Here is a 22,180-nt window from a genome sequence, read left to right as displayed (position 1 = left end):
CTAGGAGGAGCTGGGACACCGCTGGCTACTGGAAGAGCTGAATGAATAGAGCGACTCGTAAAACCCCTACCATAGCGTGCTGCTGGTGCACGAGCTCCTGAATAATGACCAGTCTCTCGAGACCACTTGGCCTCTCTCTCCTCTCTGTCCCAGGCGAACATGCCCTCCACTCTCTTGGCAATGCTCATTGCCTACTGATAAGTGATGCCCATCTCCAACTCCATGGCCATACTAGTCTGAATACTGGAGTGGAGGCCCTCAATGAAGCGACAAACCCTCTCTCTGACTGTAGCAACCAGAGCCGGTGCATGGCGGGCTAACTCACTGAAATGAACTGCATACTCCGACACAGTCATAGCACCCTGACACAACTGCTCAAACTCTGCGCGCCAAGCATCCCTAAGGCTCTGAGAAATATACTCACGCAAGAACATCTCTGAAAACTGAGTCCAAGTGAGTGAGGTTGCCTCGTCCGGACTACTCAGCTCATAGGCACGCCACCACTGATATGCTGCTCCCCTCAGTTGGAAAGCGGTGAAAGAAACCCCACTCGTCTCCACAATGCCCATAGTACGGAAAATACGATGACACTCCTCAAGAAAACCCAGAGCATCATCTGAAGCTAGTCCGCTGAAAGTAGGTGGGTGGTACTTCTTGTACCTCTCAAGTCTGAGTTGCTCTGCCTCAGAAGCAGCTACCCTGATCTCATGCTGAACCGGAGCCACTGGGGGAATAGGAATATATTCTGGGGCCTGATTAACCTGAACCCTCTGCTCAGGAGTGCGGCCTGCGGGAGTCTGTGCCCCTCCCTCGGCCTGAGATGTAGCGGGAGCTATCGAAAATAGTCCAGCTTGAGCCAGAGTGCTGAACATGCTCAAGAACTGAACTAAAGTCTCCTGGAGGGCTGGAGTAGCAATAGGGATCTCCAGCGCTGGCCCTCCAGCTAAGCTGCTGGGGGCTCCTCTGACACAGCTCTCGCAGGTGCTCGGGCTGCACCACGTGGTCATCCTCTACCCCGACCCCGGCCTTTGGCGGCTCTGGCAGGGGGCTCGGGTGCCTGATCGTCGGTCCTCCCATTGTGGGTCCTCACCATCTGTGAGAAAGAACAGAATAGAATCTTAGAATTTTTTTGGTGTCAATAACTCATGCGACAAGGAAATCAAAGAAATATGATTGTTCTTAACAGTTACATAGCCTCCCGAAGATAAGTACGGACATCTCCGCACCGATCCGCGAGACTCTAATAAACCAATTTGGGACTCGCGACTCCTATGAACCTAGTGATCTGATACCAACTTGTCACGACCCAAATTAACCCTCTGTAAGGTGTCGTGATGGCACCTAGTCTTTACAACTTAGTAAGCCTAATATTATGAAAAATATTTAAAAAAATATAACATTTTAAAGATAAACAACATATTATAAATAGCCAAGAGTAGCACCACTCGGCATATACAAAATAATTTCCCAAGACCCGGAATATCACTAAGTCACAAGCTGCTATAATCTAAGTAGCTCTATACAAAAGTCTGAATATAATAAAGAAAGTCTCTAGGTGAGGGAGTAGAAGGGGACTCCAAAGATCTGCGGACGCAAGCAGTGGTACCTTGAAGCCTCCTAAAATCAGCAGCACGTACTAACCCCGAGGTTGATAGCTCGCACCTGGATCTGCACACGAAAACATGTGCAGGGAAGGGCATGAGTACACCACAATGGTACCCAGTAAGTGCCAAGCCTAGCCTCGGTCGAGTAGTATCGAGGTCAGGTCAAGGCCTTACCGGAGTAGATATAATAATTTAAACAGTAAAAGATATAAGTAAAATTTATGGTGACACAGTTAAAGAGATTTTAGAAAATTTAACAGTTAAGTGAGCCCTCGGCTCAAAATAAGGTAAACATAGTGGGAAATCTCTTGGGATACTGTCCCGTAGTTCCGAATAAATATGCAGTGCAGGGGAGGATCTCCTGGAATACGTCTGTAGTCCTAAAGTAAATATGCGGTGCTGGAGGATCTCCCGGAATACGTCTGTAGTCCCAAAGTAAATATGCAGTGCTGGGGGATCTCCCGGAATACGTCTGTAGTCCCAAAATAAATATGCAACACAAGATGAAATGGCAGGTATGGCATCGAGTTATATAGTTTAGACTGAACACAGATAAGTAAAATAGGGATTTAACTAAGCATGACACACAGAATGTCAAATAGGCCGTAAAAACACGTAAGCATGCCTTTCTAGTCTAAACTATACAACTAAACATATTAGTACACTTTAATAAGAGAAGCAATTTATGAGTTAAAAGGATAAACAGGATTTTTGCAATAATAGCCTGTGTATGTACTCGTCACCTCACGTACACGGCGCCCACACACCAAATAATATCAAGATATCATAAGGGGGAAGTCCCCAACACAAGGTTAGGCAAGCCACTTACCTCGAACCGTTCAAATCAACTCGATATCACATTCTTGCCACGAGTATCCGACTCCAAATTGCCCGAATCTGTTCAAAACAGTACAATACCATCAATACGCGCTAATGGAATGAATCCCACAAGAAAAACTACAAAATTAGGCCAAAATCCGAAATTGGCTCAAACCCGGCCTCGGGCCCACATCTCGAAACCCGACAAAATTCACGAAACTAGAAAGTTCATTCACTCACGAGTCTAACCATATCAAATTTACTAAAATCCGACACCAAATGGTCCTCCAATCCATAATTCAAACTTCCAAATCTCTAGCCTCCAACTTCCAATTTCCACCTTAAATACACATTAACTAGATGGGAAAATACATGGCAAGGCAAGATTATTGACCAAAAATAAGCACAAGGAACTTACCTCAAGAAATGCCTCAAAATTATCTCAAAAATTTCCCTAACCCGAGTTTGCAAAGCCAAAAAAGATAAAAATCGCGAAGCCCTTTGGTTTTAATCACTGCACAGGTATTTTCGCACCTGCGGAACCTGGGCTCGCACTTGTGGGTGCGCTTGTGCAGAGAACGTGCGCATCTTCGCAATTCACTTTCCCCCCTCTACCTTCGCACCTGCGATAAAAGGGCCGCACTTGCACGCGCGCGCCTGCGGACATCCCTTCCGCTTCTGCTCATCTTGCGCATTTGCGAACAGCCTTGAGCATTTGCGGGCATCGCATATGCGGAACTTCCTCGCACCTGCGACCCCAAGCCAACTCCAGCTCTTCTCGAATCTGCGCCTCCATCTTCGCGTGTGCGGCTCGCGCACCTGTGGTCTCTTTTCCGCAGGTGCAAAACACCAGAACCAGCAAAGACACCAAATTTTCTAAGTCCAAATTTCTTCCCGTTAAGCGTCTGAAATACACCCGAGGCCCCCCGGGACCTCAACCAAACATACCAACCACTCCTAAAATACCCTACGAACTTAGTCGAGCCTTTAAACCACGTCGAACAACACCCAAATCATGAATTAAGCACGGATTCAAGCCTAAGAATTTAAAATTTTCCAAATTCTACAAATGATGCTGAACCACATCAAATCAAGTCCGAATGACCTTAAATTTTACACACAGGTCACAAATGACACTACGAACCTACAGCCACTTTCGGAATTCAATTCCGAGCTCAATATCAAAATTTTCACTATCGGCTGAAATCGCCGAAAAACTAACTTTCGCCAATTCAAGTCTAAATCTACTACAGACCTCCAAAACACATTCCGGACGCGCTCCTAATCCCAAAATCACTCAACGGAGCTAACGGAGTCTACGGAATTCTATTCCGTATCCGTCTTCACACAGTTCCGACTACGGTCCAAACTCTAAGGCTTAAACTCATAACTAGGGACTAAGTGTCCCATAACTCCCCGAATTCCATAACCAAACACTCCGGCAAATCCCAAAAGCAGAAAAAAATATGGGGAAAGTAGATATTAGGGGATCGGGGCTCTAATTCTCAAAACGACCTGCCGGGTCATTATAAAAAATCACTCAGAGTTTCATCATCCTCGATGTTAAACTCAGCATAACAAGCAACCCCTTTGCGGAGTGACAGAATACGGATATCTTCTTGTTACTTTAAGGTTCACCGAACGTTTGCTTGCACTCATTTTTTTTTACATAATAACGATACTAATCTATCATACTCCATTGTAAGTGGAATTTAACATGACACTATGGAGATAAACTATAGCTTACTGAGTTATTCGCCACCACAACCTCACCCCCCCCCTCTCCCCCACACACACAATATAATGAAACCCTAATTCTTCACTCTTCAGACATTATGACAAAATGCAAAACAACTTAACGAAGAAAAATTTAACAAGACTTGAGAATTTTTCTAAATGGATTTTTATAAAATCCTTAACGTTTTTAAATAAGGCAATGCCCAATCCAGGGGTCGCATATTTTGAGGTATAGCGCCTTAAATAAGGGTGCTATACCCATTTGAATTATTGTTATATCAGTTAAGCGCAGAATAATTATTGGTGGGCCCACAAAATATGTATAGCGCCTTAATAAATGGCGCTATACCTGGCCGTCTTTTCATATTCAAATATAGCGCCCTTTAAAAGGGCGCTATATGTATTTTGGTCATTAACTTTTTTTCTATCTATTTTTGTGCCTTGAGTCCAAAAATGCATTATGTTGGTTCCGGACTCCACTCAACGTTCGAAAGAATAGTGCTTAGGTAAATAAATTTTGTGACTTTGATCTCGTTAGCATCTCTTTTATTTAGAGTTCATTTCTTCTTCTTCTTCTGGAAATTACATTTACTAATGTGAATTGTTCTTTCAATCAAAAGCTATTTATCATATATGTACTTGGTTATTTTAATAATGCAATTGTTTACTACAAGAAAAATTTATGGAAAATGTTATTAGTAATACTACAATTATGTTCTAGGTCTAAAGCAATTGAGTATGATTAGTTATAAGTGATCTTGAGTTTATCAGTAGTTATCTTTAAAATGTTCTAAATATGCATAGGTGTGAAGATTAACCTTCTATTTTATATATTTCATATATTTTCTGACCTTTAGTTGTAGATTATAGTATCCGTTAGTTCCTTTATTTTATTTCTTCACCAGTTTTGCGACCTTTAGTGGTAGATTATATTTCGGTAATTCTTTTATTTCTGTCGCTTGTTTTCGGGATAGTGTTGTGTAGTGACTCCTAGATTATAGTGGCTTTGGTGAACGATGGTAGGGTAAGGTCTTGTCCTCGGGGGTGTCAGCGCGGGGGAAGGGGTGCGGGGAGTAAGGGGTAAGAGGACTAAGGGAGATACTAGGCTGAGAGTGGGGTCTTGGAACATAGGAACTTTGACTGAAAAATATGTAGAGTTAGCGAATATTCTCGAGAAAAGGAAGATTAATATAGCTTGTGTACAGGAGACTAGGTGAGTAGGAGATAAGGCGCAGGATGTGGGCAGTTTCAAACTTTGGTATTCTGGGAGTGTGGGGGAAGAAACGGGGTAGGTATCTTGGTTGACAAGGACCTCCGTGAACTAGTGGTGGAGGTTAGGAGTGTGAATGACAGGTTGATGACTATTAAGCTAGTTGTTGGAGGTTTTACTTTGAACATAATCAGTGTGTACGCACCCCAAGCAAGCTTGGATGAGGAAGTCAAGAGGCGTTTCTGGGAGGATTTGGATGAGATGGTGTATGGTATCCCGCATACCGAGAATCTTTTCATATGAGGAGATTTTAATGGCCACATTGGAGCGACGTCTAGGGGGTATGATGATGTGCATGGTGGCTTTGGGTTTGGAGATAGAAACGGAGGAGGAACGTCTCTGTTGGACTTTGCTAGAACATTTGATTTGGTGATAGCAAACTCGAGTTTCCTGAAGAAGAAGGAGCACTTGGTCTCCTTACGGAGTTTGGTGGCCGAGACTCAAATTGATTATTTACTCTGCAGGAAGTCTGATAGAGGTCTTTACAGGGATTGCAAGTCATCCCGAGTGAGAACATCTAAACCCTTCATAGGCTCCTGGTCATGGACCTTGAGATCACAAGGAAGAGGAGGAAGAGGGCGATGTATAGCCAATATAGGATAAAGTGGGGAGCCTTGACGGAAGCTAAAGCGCAGGAGTTAGGGGTCAAGATGGTGACTATGGGGGCTTGGAGGAGTAGTGGTGACACAAACGCTATGTGGAACACGACTGTGCAATGCATTAGGGAAGCCGCGAGAGAGGTATTAGGGGTCTCAAAGGGTTACTCTGGGGGTCATAAGGGAGACTGGTGGTGGAATAGAGAGGTTCAAGAAAAAGTAAAAACCAAGAAAGCAACGTATCTGAAGCTAGTGGAAAGTGTAGACGAGGAGGAGAAGAGGGCAAATGGGGAGCATTATAAGTTTGCTAAGAAAGAGGCAAAACTAGCAGTTACGGAGACTGCAGATTTTAGTCGTATGTATGAGGAACTCGAGGGCTGAGGTGGGGATAAGAGGTTGTTCAGGTTAGCCAAGGCACGAGAAAGGAAGGCGCGTGACTTGGACCAAGTGAAGAACATCAAGGATGAAGAAGGTAGAGTTTTGTTGGATGAGGGACTTATCCATCGGAGATGGTAGACCTACTTATAAAGTCTCTTGAACGAGGAGGGGGACATGAGCATTGTACTGGGTGATTTGGAACTCTTCGGGAGTCGTTGTGACTTTAGGTATTATAGGCGGATTAGAGTTGATGAAGTTGAGGGGGCTATACGTAAGATGAGCAGGGGCAAAGTGACTGGGCCGGATGAAATCCCAGTGGAGTTTTGGAAGAGCACGGGCAAGGCAGGCTTGGAGTAGCTCACTAGGTTATTTAATGTCATTTTTAGAATGAATAAGATGCTCAAAGAGTAGAGGTGGAGAACGATGGTTACTGTATACAAAAACAAGGGTGATATCCGAAATTGCAATAACTATCGGGGTATCAAGCTGCTTAGCCATACTATGAAAGTCTCGGAGAGAATGGTAGAGCTAAGGGTGAGGAGGAGTGTGTCTATTTCCGAGAATCAGCTCGGGTTTATGCCAGGGCGTTCGACTACAGAAGCCATCCACCTTGTTAGGAGATTGATGGAGCAGTATAGGGAGAGAAATAAGGACTTACATATGGTGTTCATCAAATTAGAAAAGGCATACGATAAAGTTTCGAGAGAGGTTTTGTGGAGATGTTTGGAGGCTAGAGGTTTATCGGTTGCCTACGCTAGGTTGATTAGGGACATGTATAATGGAGTAAAAACCCGAGTGAAGACGGTGCGTGGGCACTCGGACCATTTTCCGGTTATGATGGGGTTGCATTAGGGGTCGACACTCGGCCCTTTTTTGTTTGCTCTAGTGATGGACGTACTGACGTGCCACATCCAAGGGGAGGTGTCGTGATGCATGCTATTTGCAGATGATATTGTATTGATTGATGAGACGTGAGACAGTGTGAATGCGCAATTAGAGGTATGGAGGCAGACCTTGTAATCTAAAGGTTTCAAGTTGAGCAGGACCAAGATAGAATACTTGGAGTGTAAGTTCAGTGGAGAGACTCAAGGGGGGAAGGGGAGTTGAGGCTATACTCGCAGGTCATCCCTAGGAGAGGGAGTTTTAAGTACCTTGGGTCTATTATTCAGGGGGATGGGGAGATTGATGAAGATGTCACCCATCATATTGGGGTGCGATGGATGAAATGGAGACTCACTTCCGGTGTTTTGTGTGACAAAAAGGTGCTATCAAAACTTAAGGGTAAGTTTTACAGAATGGTGGTTAGACCAACGATGTTGTATGGGACTGAGTATTGGCCAGTCAAGATCGCTCATGTCCAGAAGATGAAGGTAGCAGAGATGAGGATGTTGAGATGAATGTGCGGGCATACCATGTTAGATAGGATCAGAAATGAGGTTATTCGCGATAAGGTGGGTGTGGCCCTTATTGAGGACAATATGCGGAAAACGCAGCTTAGGTGGTTTGGTCATGTGAGGAGGAGAACACATACGCCCCGGTAAGGAGGTGTGAGAGGTTGACATTGGAGGGCCTACTGAGACGTAGAGGTAGGCCAAAGAAGAGGTGGGGAGAGGTGATTACGCAAGATATGGCGCAGCTTCAGCTGACCGAGGACATGACCCTTGATAGGAAGGTATGGAGGTCAAGGATTAGGGTAGTAGAGTAGGTAGTCTAGAGTGTTCATAACAGTAGTATTGGCACGCAGTCTCGCAATCTGTTGGTAGTACGTTTTTTATGACTAACCGTTGTTTTCTTTCATTATTGATCACCTTACTGTCTTGTTATTTTTATTCTGCTTTTATATATCTTTTTGCTATTGTCTCTTCTTGTCTATATTTTCATTAATGTGGTGCTTATATTTTCCTAAGCTGAGGGTCTATTGGAAATAACCTATATATCCTCACAAGGTAGGGGTAAGGTCTGCGTACACACTACCCTCCCCAGACTCTATGGTGTGGGATAATACTGGGTATGTTATTGTTATTGTAAATAGTTGGAATTCCTAACCTCAAGAATAGAGCAAAAGGGCCATTATCAATTAAAACAATATAATAGACTTTCCATTTGTCCACACATGAAAATCATTCATGAATAGCTCAAAGGTATCGATAGAACAAAAGAATAAAAGTCGAATACCCAAACCCTTAAAATCACAAAAAGAGAAATTGCAACGAGTTTAGGTAATCAATAATGGAAACTCATACCATTATCATCACCTCTGTTTTAAAAGGTGTTTCTGGGGCGAGCCCCGGGGCGAGGCGTACCAAAAATGCTCCGGGGCGATGGTGTGGGGCGAAAGTCTCAAGAGGCGTACGCCCAGCAATTTGGGGCGTACGCCCGGACGTTCGGGGCGCGTTTTTTAGTAAGGAGTAAGCCCCAGAGACTTTTTCAAATTAAAATAAAATTTGTTGAATTAGCCCTTCATATAATACCAAAATTCTCAAAAGTCAGTTTGGTAATTACTCAAAAGGTTTAAAAAGGAACTCAAAAGTATTAAATTTAAAAGTAAAGACCTTTTTTATTGATTTAAGCCCTAATTCATGGGTTTTCCAAATTTTTATCTTGTCTGCTAGTCTGCTAATATCTCTCAAAAGCAACGAATATTTAATTTTTTTTATAAATACAAAGAGAACTACATTTTTCTTCATAGCAGCAAATTCAAAGTTCAAATTGCAGGTTAATCATCCTTTTGTTTCTCCATATAGAAAACTTTATTCTTTTAGACTCAAATTACTTGTGCTTGTAAGTAAGGTATAATAGATTGTTTTGATTAGTTTTTTGTGGGGATGGAGCGCACATATATATAGTTTTCTTCAATTTTTATGTAATTTTACATGTTTATAAATATTAACTGTCATTATATTATTTTATAAAATATTAAAAATTAAATACATATGGGGCTTACGTCCCGCTGAGACATATATAAAATGCCCCGCTTTACACCCTCGCCTTTTAAAACACTGATCATCACTATAAGAATATACAGAACAAAACCTAAATATTCTTTCATTAAAAATCAGTTTGAAAAATGAAAGCAACTACCTAACACGACCTGAGCTCCCTAAAGATTATTCCTTATCTCCATCCAGCAGGCCACATATATCTCATTATTATTAAACCCTAATTTTCCAATATATTAAACAGATATACAGAATTCTAATTAAGTCCACCTCAATTCTTATCCACACATTTTAAATAAATCCAACAAAACGGATCAAACAACCCCATTCTATTTGTCCATGGTCGGCCAGTTCACTTTGTGTGGACCAAACCCCATTAGTGTTTCCCTCGTATTCGCATTTTGAGTTTATGAATTTTCTATTCTAAGAAAAAGCTGCTTATTAGATTTTGAATAATAAGAATTAACTTACATAGTCACTTATTCAAACATTTAAACTTATAATAATCATCGAATATATAATATATTTATAATTCATGTATAATCGAGTATAATCATAATATAATCTATATATAGTAATTAGACAAAATAAACCGTGAATTCCACGACCGTTTGTGTTAAGATCTCTTTGAATAAATTATTTATATATATTATATTAATTTTATAATACGAATATAAATTTAGGACTAAAATTATTGGATTTGGTGAAGGAACTGTAGCTCCGTTTGCACTTATCAACTCCATTTTCTAATTATTATTTTATTCACAAGGGACCTCCCATGACCTACCACAATGTCTTAGTAACGGTCGGCGCACATGGATAGATTGTTGACTATCTTCTAGACATTTCCATAAAGAGCATGTTATTGACAGCTAGGAATGTAAGAAAAAGAATTGATTGGATGTGTATGGCCACATATACACTATTCCCCTTATCTTCTTTGTAAGGAGGAAGATACCCATACAGTGAAAAACACATTATGTGCATTAATTAACTTAACAATATAATATCTGTGTGTTACTATTATATATAACTGACAAAGAAAGGGCTCTTCTTGTCATCAGAAAACATTGTCTCTGTTTCTATTTTCCTTTAATTCTTAGGATCAATTTAATTAGTTTTCTGAAAATGCCTGCCATAGCTTTTGGTCGTTTCGATGATTCATTTAGCTTAGGGTCTATTAAGGCCTACATTGCTGAATTCATCTCTACATTGCTCTTTGTCTTCGCTGGAGTTGGTTCAGCCATTGCTTACAGTTAATAACACTTCCTCTTTTTTCCTTATACTATATAATTACAACATGCACTCGAATAATTTTATTCTCATTTACGTACCATACTTATAAGTAACTAAATGAATTTGCTGCTTACAGTTTCATAATGAAAAAGTTAACCGCAACTGACAGTAATGCATGAATTAATTTACGTACGTAGCTAGTAATCCATGCAAGTAAGTGGAACAACTCGTCTTAAGCAGATCTAGAGTACTGTGTTCAACGGGTTCAACTAAATCCACCACTTTCGGTTAAATCATCATTTATACAATTTAGTTTAAATATATACCGCCGAATACATATATTCTGAACTCGTTGGCTCTAAATTCTAAATTTACCTTTGTGTTCTATTTAGTTTCCGTTGGATTATATATGATTCTAAACTTACTATTGCATTGGATATGCAGACAAGTTGACAGCAGATGCTGCTCTTGATCCGTCGGGGCTTGTAGCGGTTGCAGTTTGCCATGGGTTCGCTCTGTTCGTGGCAGTTTCAGTCGGGGCTAACATCTCCGGTGGTCACGTCAACCCTGCCGTTACTTTCGGATTAGCTCTTGGTGGCCAAATTACTCTTCTTACTGGCCTCTTCTACTGGATTGCTCAACTTTTGGGCGCCACTGTTGCCTCTTACCTCCTCAAAGTTGTCACCGGAGGATTGGTAAGTCCCTATCTCTCAAACGAAAATTAAGTTATATACATTGTCTGGTATAATTTTTTTTATATTGTCGGTATAATTTAAGTTGTTACATGCTATGTCTTACTAATTAACCATGTATATAATTAGTGTAGACACTAACTTACAATTGGATTTTTATGTATTCTAATAATATAAATATTTTTTACATCATAAATACATTAAATTTTATCGAGCTTTCTTATGAAAGTGGAAGCATCCTTCCTAGACTTCTCAATCTACATAAAACAATTTAATTCCCATGGCTATACCTGGGAGCGGATTCAGGATTTAAAAGTTGGATTCAACCAAAATTTGTTTTGTATATAAGATGTCCATTACGTAATATATCACTATTTTTTAAAGACATATATATGTATGTATAAAAAATTTGTCAAATTTTATAGGTGTTGGTGACCCGTCTCGGTCTAACATAGGTCCGCCTCTGGCTATACCAGAGGCGAATCTAGGATTAAAGCCGGTACTTTCAGAATGAGCATGATCTTATTACATTTTTATACATTTTATTTTATATTCTTGCATATGTTTATATAGTTCCAGCTGAAAATAGTAAATCTATATATAGAACTGATTCTAGATCTGCCTCTAACTATAATTCAGTTTTTAGCCATATTTTGACATCTAACTTATTTTCTTTTGTTTTTTTCCTTAGGCTGTTCCAATCCACAGTGTAGCAGCTGGAGTAGGAGCTGTTGAAGGAGTAGTGATGGAAATTATCATCACATTTGCATTGGTTTACACAGTGTACGCCACAGCAGCTGACCCAAAGAAGGGTTCATTGGGCACCATTGCACCCATTGCCATTGGTTTCATTGTTGGTGCCAACATCTTGGCTGCTGGCCCGTTCTCTGGTGGTTCAATGAACCCAGCTCGGTCCTTTGGACCTGCAGTGGCTAGTGGTAACTTCGCCGGTCACTGGATTTACTGGGTTGGACCCCTTGTTGGTGGTGGTTTGGCTGGTCTTATTTACAGTAATGTGTTCATGAACCATGACCATGCCCCTCTATCCACCGATTTTTAAGTTTTAATTAATTTCTATGTTGTTAGAATTTGATTATTGTGTTTGAAAATGTATTTTGCATTATTTTCTTTGTAATAAAAGGAAGAAAAAAGCAATATTTTGCTCTTTCTTTCTTTTGTAGTAGTACCTTTTGTTTTTTGTTTTTTGTTTTTTGTCTCTTTGTAGCTTTTGGTTTGCAGCTGTACACATTTGGTGACATGTTGTTGTCGAATTGATTTTATGGATTTGGTGAGATCGAAGGGCCATCATATTCATTGATGTTGTTGTGCTTTTATCTTTTTGAAATTTCATTGTTCCCCTTTCGCTCTCGTTGGTGGTGGATATTGTGGTTTTCCTTCCTGCCGAATATATATTTGATTTAAAATTGAAAATTAAAAATAATTTTTGGACATATATTTTATTTGAAAAAATTTAAAAGTTTTGTGAGTGCAATAGTAAATTTTATCCAAAAACTGCCATAAACCAGATTTTTGAAAATTTGAAAAAAAAAAAAAATATTTTTAAAAATGATCATATTCCATGAACAAATAATATTTCAAAAAAAAACTGAAAAAAATTTGCCAAAATCTATATCAAAACGGGAGTTTTATCTCTCGTCTCAAAAAGATAAAGTAAATTATCACCACCTCCTCGTTGATTTGGCAATGAAAAGCTAAATGAATGATTAAATTAAGCCGACAAAAAAATAAAAATGCTCACATTTAAAAAGACAGTGCAATCTCATCATGGTTTTTGGATGTAAGACTAGCTACTACTATCATTTTTATCACTAATTACCTTTCACGTGCATCTACTGTTTAATTCGTTAGAGATTAAAATGTCAGTCCAAGTACTAATTACAATTTATATTAGATCAGCAAGTGTAAGTCCAATTAATTTCACCAAAGGCTCCTTTTTCTTCCTTCCATTCCTTTTTAAACTAGCCAAACACTGCCAATAAAGAAAATGGAAAAAAGGAAAAAATAAATAAAAACTGTTGACTTATGGATTAATGATTGATTATCTTGCCAAGAATGCCTTGTCCTAAAGAATATCTCTGTTGTCCCTCATCTTGATGAAAGATGTAGTTTATGGTGCCACGTGTTATTGACGAGTTAAAAATATTTTGTTATTGTTTTGCATCACTTTAATAGGTGTACCTTATATGTACAACTATTAGTTCCCGCTAATTTGTTCTATTCGAATAGTGGGTTGATCTAGTGGTGAACACCCTTCACTTTCATTTAAAAAATTGTAAGTTTGAGTCACCCCAAGAGCAAGATGGGGAGTTCTTGGAGGGAGGGAACCGAGGGTCTATCGGAAACAGGCTCGCTACCTCAAGGTAGGGGTAAGATCTGCGTACACATTATCCTTCTCAGACCCCACTAGTAAAATTATACAGGGTTACTGTTGTTGTTGTTGTAATTTGTTCTAGACATCGTGTAAAAACACTTTGAACTACTATTTTAAAAACAAAATACTAGAAAGAGCTTTTTAAGATCATAGTCCATTCTGCCAAGTCTTTTATGTCCCAAAAAAACTTATAAATAGTTGTGCATGCAGCTTTGCCAAACCGGCTGAAATATAAATAATTTAATAAGATAAGTAGAATAAAGATGACGCGAATTTTTTTTTTCAATCCGATAGAACTTGTGAACAGTTATGCCAAAGTTATGCATACCAGTCGTAACTTGTGAACTAGGCAAGTTTTATTCATCCAAATTTATAATTTGCCTTTAACATAACTTGTGACTAAGTTGTACCAAAGTTCATGTCAGCCATAACTTGTGAACAAAGAAGGTTTTACCTATTTGAATCCAATAAATTTTTTGAACAATTTGTACCAAAGTATGTAACACCAAGCAAGTTGTGAAATTGTAATTTTTTTGCCATACATAAGTCATAACTTGTGAAAAAGTTATGACCCACCAAATTGTTGCAAAAATATCTTAAACGGAAATAAAATTGTTGGGATACCATTAGTTCAATGTTTGGGCCGCTTAAGCCTGTATAAGGTAGTGGCACCCTGAGGAGGAAGCATCTAAGGGAAATGATGTTTGGGCCATGAAAGTTATGTAAACTACAAAAAAAAAAAGAAAACCGCTAGAAGGAGGGGTTGAACCTCCGACCTTGTGGTTAACAGCCACACGCTCTAACCAACTGAGCTATTCCAGCTTCTTGTGAATGCCCGTCAGACGTATTTTATTTAAATGTTGCACGTCTTTTCTTCAACTTTAATACTTCTTGTTTTTAGTAAAACTTATATTTAGAATTAAAATGCTAAAAGAAATTGTATAAGTAGAAGAATACTCTAGTTGACAAACTCAATTAGGTAAAAAGAGTTAATTCAATTACCGTTAATAGTTTCTATATCAGTTACCTCGGTTGAAAAAGTTTTTCAAAACTAAATCAATAAAGCTCGACATGATAATAGAAGAGATATTAAAGTTAGACATTGGCAATAATTAAAACTGATTATAACTTCTTTAGATTTCGATAAATTATAAGAATAAAAAAAAAAATTAAAACCTCACTTTTTATTTTTCGACTTAGGCCCATATTATGTCGAGTAGCCCCTGGGCTAAATCAACAAAAATAGGTATGACATTTGTCAATACATCAACTTAATCAAAATGGCTATTGTCGGGGGTGACTCAAGCACATACAAGGCCTAAAGTCAAAGTTTAATATGAGGCCTAAATTTCTAAAAGAAAGTTATAAGATATGTTTTTATTTGAAGTCGATTTTATCTAATAATGCTTGCTCGGTTGATAATACCTCCAACTTATTTAATCTTTCTTGAGATATTATTGATCTTGGATAAGATTTTACAAAGCAATAGAAGTATAGAACTATTGGAAGTTTAAAAGTATTGCTGAATACTTGAACTAGTGAAATCTTGAAGAAAGAAGGTGGGTAATGAACTATTGGAGAAAGAAGTGAGTAAGAATATCAAAAAGAAACATAAAAAAATATTTAGGGTTTTCTAAAATATGAAGAGATTGGAAGAAAAGAAAGATTGACTTGGACAAATTAAGAAAGATGGAACAATTTTTGTAATGAAAAGTAAAAAATAGAAAACTAAAAGGTATGAAAACTATTCATCTACATATTTTTAAGTAAGTAAAATAATTATTTTATTTATATATCTAGAAAGTTTCTTTCCTTTATATTAAAAACTTTAGTTTTGTATTTAAAATATTAAATATTATTTTTAAAAATACCTATGAACCTATTATTTTTAAAATATGGGCCCATAAATTTGGGGGCCCAAGGCACAAGCCTTGGCCCATATAAAGTTGGAGCCGGCCCTGGCTATTGTAATCGCACCTCTAGTACTAGTTTCACTGTATGTGACATTATTACTCTTTTGAAAGTCAAATAAAATTTTATACCATATATTTTTAAATATTTTAAGTTATTAACTATTACTATCACTTATAATATTTTTTATATAGATTTATTTCAAAAAGTTTGAAAATTTTCACATAGTATTTCATTATAAAAAGTGAAGGTAAGTATTTTTGTTACTTTTTGAGTTCTGCAGTTGCATAGCAGTTCCCAAAACATAGGGAGGTCGCCACTTGCCAATGGGGAAGAAGAAGAACAAAAGAAGGGCCGAGGGTAACGATAATAACGATAGGCCGAAGAAGAACCCTAAACCCAAAGACCAAAACAAGTCCAGTGGTGGTAATGGAAAGGCATACGTACAGGTACTGAAGGGCTTCAGAATATGATGCTCAAAATCATCTAGTTTTTGCTTTCAATCTTAACGTTGTTTTGTAATTTAAAAAGCTCACCTTTTTTTCTTCTTTTGCCTCCTATTATCCCTCTTTTACTATATTAAACTAATTGGGTGTTACTCAAAATAGTTCTCCATTACAATTTGTATGAAATTGGTATTTTGAAGTTCTTTTTCTAATAAAGTTTTCTGCGTTCTAATTCTATTAGAGTATTAGAGTTGTAGGTTAGGAGTTAGTTGAGTTACTTCGTAACATTGTGGGACTAGCGAATACGGGTTTTGTGTGACATAGCTACTAGGTAGTGACAATGTTGTGTCTTACTATTTCGCTTTTTAGTGTAGGTCCTATTTACCATGGTGTTCTTATTTTTACTATGATTGCTGTGGTGATACTAATATTGTCTCCTTGTTGTTGTTGTTGTTGCGTTCTGTTAGTTTTGTGTTTTAACATTATTATTATGTCTTGTATTCCTTATTTGTGTCAAAAGATTCAGTGATTCATAAGAGCATAAACCCTGGCAATCAAAATATAGTACTCCCTTTCGTCCCAATTTATTTGGAGCGTTCGAATTTCGAGAGTCAAACGAGTTTTTCTTTGATGGTTATTTTTTCGTATGCCTTTTAGATATCTTTAGTTGTTAATTATTGTGACTTACACTACTTTTTGCGTAGTTTTCAAATATATAAAATTTGTTTTAAGAAACTTAAAGATTCTATGTCCGAATTCACGGTCAAAATTAAGAAGTTTGACTCTCGAAGCTCGAGCCCCGCCACATAAATTGGGACAGAGGGAGTACTGACAATTATACGCAAGTGGTATTTTGGTGAACTTTTTTTTTTGCCCTGAGAAAAGGCAAAGCACAAAGGTTTCTCCTTTCTATTAATTTTGCATGATAGCATTCTATGATTCTGTCAGAATATTCACGGAGAGAATTAACCTATCACTTTGCACAGTAAAGGCATATGTGCTTATAAAAGCATACGTGTACATTAATCTAATCGAATTTGTCATTTGACTCCCTTGCTTTTTCACACCTCAGAAAAAATTAGCTTATTTTGATTCTTTGAATTTCTCACAGATCCTGGGAAATGGCATGGATACTCAAGATACATCACCCTCTGTCCTCCTCTTTTTTGACAACCGGAGATTTTTATTTAATGTTGGAGAAGTAAGTATTTTTCAAGTTTCCAGATGTAAATCTATGTTGCGCGGACTCTCCAAAATAGCTGTCGCATCTGTGTCGGATCCTCCAAAAATACACTATTTTTGAAGGATCCGACACGCACCCATCGATATTTTTGGAGAGTCCGAACAACATAGATGTAAATAACTCTTAGCGGGTCATTTAGTTCGCGGACTAGTTATGCAACAGTAATATGTGTGTGGACTATTATATTGTGAATTGTTATGCGATGAATAATAATGAGGGAATTAGTAGTCAAAGATTGAGCTAACCAAGTAAGCTTAATCCTGTTATTGCTAAAAACATAATCTTATTCCACATTCTATCTTGTATAAAATAATTCATAAATTTCCATATAAGTTGCATCTGTATTAGTTATGCAGAATTTTATTACGGTAACCTACTGGTTGTATTACTAATGCGGAATTTTTTATCGGACACCAAACATTGTAGTATTAATTATGCAGTGCTTAACTATGATTAGTTTTTCTTATACAACAAAACAGGCGAGCCCCAAGTGTCTAATTGTTCCTGCTGATACTAAAAGGATAGCTTAGTTCTATTGTGATTCCATTTTGTTAGTTTGGCAATACATCTCATGTCTATTTAATTGAGTGTTAGGGTCATTGTCTTGATTGGGTTTGTGAAATATATAGACTAACATGCCCTAAAAAAGGAGATACCTTGTTTGCATTTTAGGTATAGTATATACCACTGTTCCTTTTCAAGTCATTATCCGTGATCTTACCTATTGTCGATTTTCCAGAATAAACGTTTAGTAGATGAGTGAGGACGCATGATGATCCAATAATGTCTTTACCATTGTTCTAGTAGGTTTCCTCTTCATAGAAATGTTCTACAGACTACTTTCCACCTTTGTCCTTCTTGCTCTTTGTTGGTTCTTGTTTCCTTTGTTAAAAAGGGATTTATGAAGATAAATTGGAAAAACAAAAAATGTATATTTGAACTTATTTCTCAGCATGTTTTTATGTTCTTCTGCTCCCAGGGATTGCAACGCTTCTTAACAGAGAATAAACTTACATTGTCAAAGGTATTCAGATACAGAATCTAACTGTTCTAAACCTAGTCTATAGTGTATGTTACTGTGTTCTTGATCTAGGGGAATATACATAAAAGTCTTTTTTTTTCAGATTGATGACATACTTTTATCACGTGTCTGCTCAGAAACCGCTGGTGGACTCCCAGGTTGGTTATTATTGAGCACAATATGAACATTGTTAACTTTTTGAGAGCCTGGATTGAATTAAGCCTCGAGAAGATTCTGCCTTATTTATTGCAGTTGATTAAGAACCACCAAAGAAATTCAATCGTTTTACTTGCAGGTCTCTTATTGACTTTGGCGGGGATGGGAAAAGAACGGATGTCTGTGAGTGTCACATTAGCTTATTTTGCTTGCTATATATTCATCACAAAATTTCTTGAACTATAAATGGTGCTTGAAATCTTGATACAAATTGCAGCATCTGTTTGCAGGTCAATGTATGGGGTCCTCCTGATCTCGATCAGTTGGTTGAAGCAATGAAATCGTTCGTCCCTAATGCTGCCATGGTTCATACGCATAGTGTTCTCTCAACGCATGGATCAAATGAAGTTGCTAGTGCTGATTCAATGAAGTTTGATCATCTTTATGTTCCCATTGTTGATGAAGTTGTCAAAATATGTGCTATTCCCTTGCGACCACGTTGCTCGAAAGTGTGTGACCCAATGAAGGAAGGATCCTCCAAGCTAAATGCTCCACTAGTTGACGACTACCATTTTGCAGAAGACCTTCAAGCTCAAATGAAGAATTCCACAGCTGAAGATGCATTAGATCCAGGTGATATTTCGGTGGTTTATATTTGTGAGTTTCCGGAGATTAAAGGGAAGCTCGATCGAGATAAGGCTGCTGAGCTTGGGTTGGAAAGTGGGCCAAAATATGGTGAATTGAAACGTGGGAATCCAGTGAAGTCAGATCACCTAGATAGAACAGTGAGTTAGAAGAATTCTTTTCAAACTTTACCAAGGAATTTATAGTCTATCTCATGAAGTTCTCAATTCTTTGCTTGCATGGTTATGCTGTGCAGATTCACCCTTGTGATGTTATGGAGCCTTCCTTTCCCGGTCCTATTGTGCTCCTCGTTGACTGCCCAACACTCTCTCATTTGCAAGAGCTGTCATCTTTGCAGTCTCTTACTCTGTATTACTCAAATACATCCGAACAACCTGTTGAAATGTGCAAAAAAGTAAATTGTTTAATACACCTTAGCCCTGCATCTGTAACAAATACAACTGCATATGAGCAATGGATGACCAGATTTGGTGAAGCCCAGCACATAATGGCAGGACACGAGCCGTAAGTAACCTTTTTCTTTTCAAATGCACATCTAGCTTTGTCCAATAAATTTATGTTTTCCTGTTTATGTAGTCACATGTTGATTATTCGTTAGGCATCTGCAGGAAGAATATTGAGATTCCAATTCTGAAGTCCAGTTCAAGAATTGCTGCAAAACTTAACTACCTGTGCCCTCAATTCTTTCCTGCTCCTGGTTTTTTGACCCTTAAGCAGTTGAAGAGCTTACCATCAGTCTCAAGGTTCCCGAGGGAGGTATACCTTATTAAAATTCTGTTTGAATGAACAATAAATTAACTGTGGATAATGACTTGATCTCGGGTGTAATAGAGCAGTTACTTTAATTTTGTTCTTTTCAGTTGTCTCTTCCAACCTCATGTCGATTCATTTATGCGGAGAACCTCCTCAAGGTGAGAGAATCGATATAGTTTGGTTAAAATAGCTCTGGCCCGAAATTAGTACCTGGAATTATTGATGCTCTATATAAATAAAAAAATTCCTTACCTATCCAAAAAAAAAAAAAAATGATTAAGAAAGTACATACCAAGTTTTAAGTCATTTGCTTAGGAATGTACATATATAGATATGTTTTCTATAAAATCCATCGCAATCTATCTTATGCAAGTTATTTTCACTTTAATGCTTGGTTTATTTTGAAAATGAACTTTGTTTTCTGGAACAGTTTAATCTTCTTCCATATAAAGACCTTGGATTAGACAATTCTGGTGTTGCTGATACTTTTTCTCGGACAGAAATCATAGATGAACTAACTTCGGAAATTCCAGAAATTGTAAGTGCTTCTGAACATATTATCCAACTGTGGCATGGGAACAATGGAACAAATGGAGGCACTCCATTACCTAGCTGTTTGGAAGGTATAACAAGAGAGGATATGGAGATTGTTCTTCTTGGAACTGGTTCATCGCAGCCTTCAAAATACCGAAATGTTAGTTCTATATTTATTAATCTTTTCTCAAAGGGAGGTATTCTGTTAGATTGTGGTGAAGGAACACTGGGACAGCTAAAAAGAAGGTAACGTGGAGTTCGTTAATATACACTTATCATAACCCTATGGTTTTAGCCTAAGCTTAATGTGGGATATAATGTGCTCTTTTCAAACAGATTTGGTGTTGAAGGTGCTGATGAAGCTGTGAAGGGTTTAAGGTGTATTTGGATTTCTCATATTCACGCGGATCATCATGCGGGTCTTGCAAGAATTCTTACTCTGAGACGTGATTTACTCAATGAAACTCCCCATGAACCTTTAATTGTTGTAGGTCCTCAGCAACTTGAGATATTTCTTGATAGGTACCAAATGCTCGAGGATCTAGATATGCAGTTCCTCGATAGTAGGGATACTACAAAATCTTCATGGGAGGCTTTTGAGTCGAACGAAGACAATGATGCTAATGGGAGTGCGAGCAGACTAAAGAACACGCTCAGAGAATCAGGACTGATATCATTGAATAGTGTTCCCGTTATTCATTGTCCGCAAGCTTATGGAATCGTCCTGAAGGCTGCTGATAAGACTAATGTTATTGGGAAGATGATACCAGGTTGGAAGATTGTTTACTCTGGTGACACTAGGCCTTGTCCGGAACTGGTTGAAGCCTCTCGTGGAGCAACAGTTTTCATACATGAGGCATGTAACTAAATGATGTTGAAATATTTTCTGTCGATAACAATTCTTCTATCCCAAAATTAATTTACAGTTTTGATTATTCTGGGCCATTTGCTGCAGGCTACGTTTGAAGATGGTATGGTGGAAGAAGCTATAGCGAAAAATCACAGCACAATGGGGGAAGCTGTTGATGCAGGGGACGCTGCTGGAGCATATCGCGTCATCCTCACTCACTTCAGCCAAAGATACCCTAAAATTCCAGTATTTGATGAATCATACATGAATAAAGCGTGCGTAGCTTTTGATCTGATGAGCGTTAACTTAGCTGACCTGCCCATGCTTCCAAGAGTTCTTCCATATCTTAAACTCCTGTTTCGTGATGAAATAGTTGTTCATGAATCTGATGATGTCAATTCTGCTATAGCGGAGGTTTAGATAGCACTATTTATGGCAACCATTTTTTAACCATTTATATATATATACAGGAGCGCCTTCATAGACTTTTCAATTTTTTCCAGTGCAAGTTGCCTTTTTCTTTTCCAGTATAAGTTACTTGACTTCCTTTGTTGTGGTAGTGAAGTTTTGATTATTTATGAAGTTGTTGAAATTTGTCCTTCAATACTGTTGATTTTAATGGAGAAGTTAAGAGTCAATCACAAAGTAATAAATCAATAAATTAGGTGAGTGGAGCAAAAAATTTATAGAAATTGAGCTCATGACCGCAAATTTTCTCCCTTAAATACTTAGTTCTTGTTTGATGAAACTTAACCTTCTTACTGGAAATGGTCTTTTAAAGAGAATGGTACTGTGACTTTCACGAGCTCAATTCACAATAAATTACAGACATTAAAAATGCCAACAGGTTAATTACAGTCAATTGATTTCTCGCACTTCTTAGCTCCCAATACTCTTTCAGGACTATATTGTAGAGTTGAACTTTTGGTAGCGGAATAAGTGATTTTATTCAACCTTG

The 22,180-nt window shown here is 38.1% G+C and overlaps 3 protein-coding genes and 1 non-coding gene across 7 annotated transcripts; 3 read left to right on the top strand and 1 right to left on the bottom strand.

The window, feature by feature from the left end:
- The first annotated feature begins 5,972 nt into the window (after positions 1-5,972).
- LOC138903290 (uncharacterized) lies at positions 5,973-6,407 on the top strand. The gene has a single exon (XM_070191232.1). It carries the CDS (start codon positions 5,973-5,975, stop codon positions 6,405-6,407), a length of 435 nt encoding a protein of 144 aa, XP_070047333.1.
- A 3,933-nt stretch (positions 6,408-10,340) lies between these two features.
- On the top strand, positions 10,341-12,589 carry LOC104109696 (aquaporin TIP2-1). The gene is made up of 3 exons (XM_009619042.3): positions 10,341-10,598; positions 11,024-11,274; positions 11,963-12,589. The coding sequence occupies exons 1-3, from the start codon at positions 10,472-10,474 to the stop codon at positions 12,329-12,331; spliced, it is 747 nt and encodes a 248-aa protein (XP_009617337.1). The 5' UTR covers positions 10,341-10,471; the 3' UTR covers positions 12,332-12,589.
- Positions 12,590-14,411: 1,822 nt separating this feature from the next.
- TRNAN-GUU (transfer RNA asparagine (anticodon GUU)) lies at positions 14,412-14,485 on the bottom strand. The gene has a single exon. It is a non-coding gene; the product is annotated as a tRNA-Asn (tRNA).
- Positions 14,486-15,825: 1,340 nt separating this feature from the next.
- LOC104109695 (tRNAse Z TRZ4, mitochondrial) lies at positions 15,826-21,715 on the top strand. 4 transcript variants are annotated; one of them, XM_009619040.3, is made up of 12 exons: positions 15,826-16,023; positions 17,132-17,221; positions 18,243-18,287; positions 18,388-18,442; positions 18,580-18,623; positions 18,731-19,225; positions 19,321-19,589; positions 19,694-19,841; positions 19,946-19,996; positions 20,269-20,618; positions 20,709-21,228; positions 21,328-21,715. In XM_009619040.3, exons 1-12 carry the CDS (start codon positions 15,901-15,903, stop codon positions 21,640-21,642), a joined length of 2,505 nt encoding a protein of 834 aa, XP_009617335.1. In that variant the 5' UTR covers positions 15,826-15,900; the 3' UTR covers positions 21,643-21,715. The 4 variants fall into 4 exon arrangements, with proteins under 4 accessions (XP_009617335.1, XP_033515467.1, XP_070047958.1 ...); XM_070191857.1 differs by lacking the exon at positions 15,826-16,023 and adding an exon at positions 18,003-18,066; XM_009619041.4 differs by lacking the exon at positions 15,826-16,023 and adding an exon at positions 18,003-18,066 and having other exon boundaries at positions 18,718-19,225.
- The last annotated feature ends 465 nt before the right edge of the window (positions 21,716-22,180 follow it).

Source organism: Nicotiana tomentosiformis, chromosome 12 (genome assembly GCF_000390325.3).
Source record: "Nicotiana tomentosiformis chromosome 12, ASM39032v3, whole genome shotgun sequence".
In the NCBI taxonomy this organism is placed as follows: domain Eukaryota; kingdom Viridiplantae; phylum Streptophyta; class Magnoliopsida; order Solanales; family Solanaceae; genus Nicotiana; species Nicotiana tomentosiformis.
This window is presented reverse-complemented; position numbering and strand designations above follow the sequence as displayed.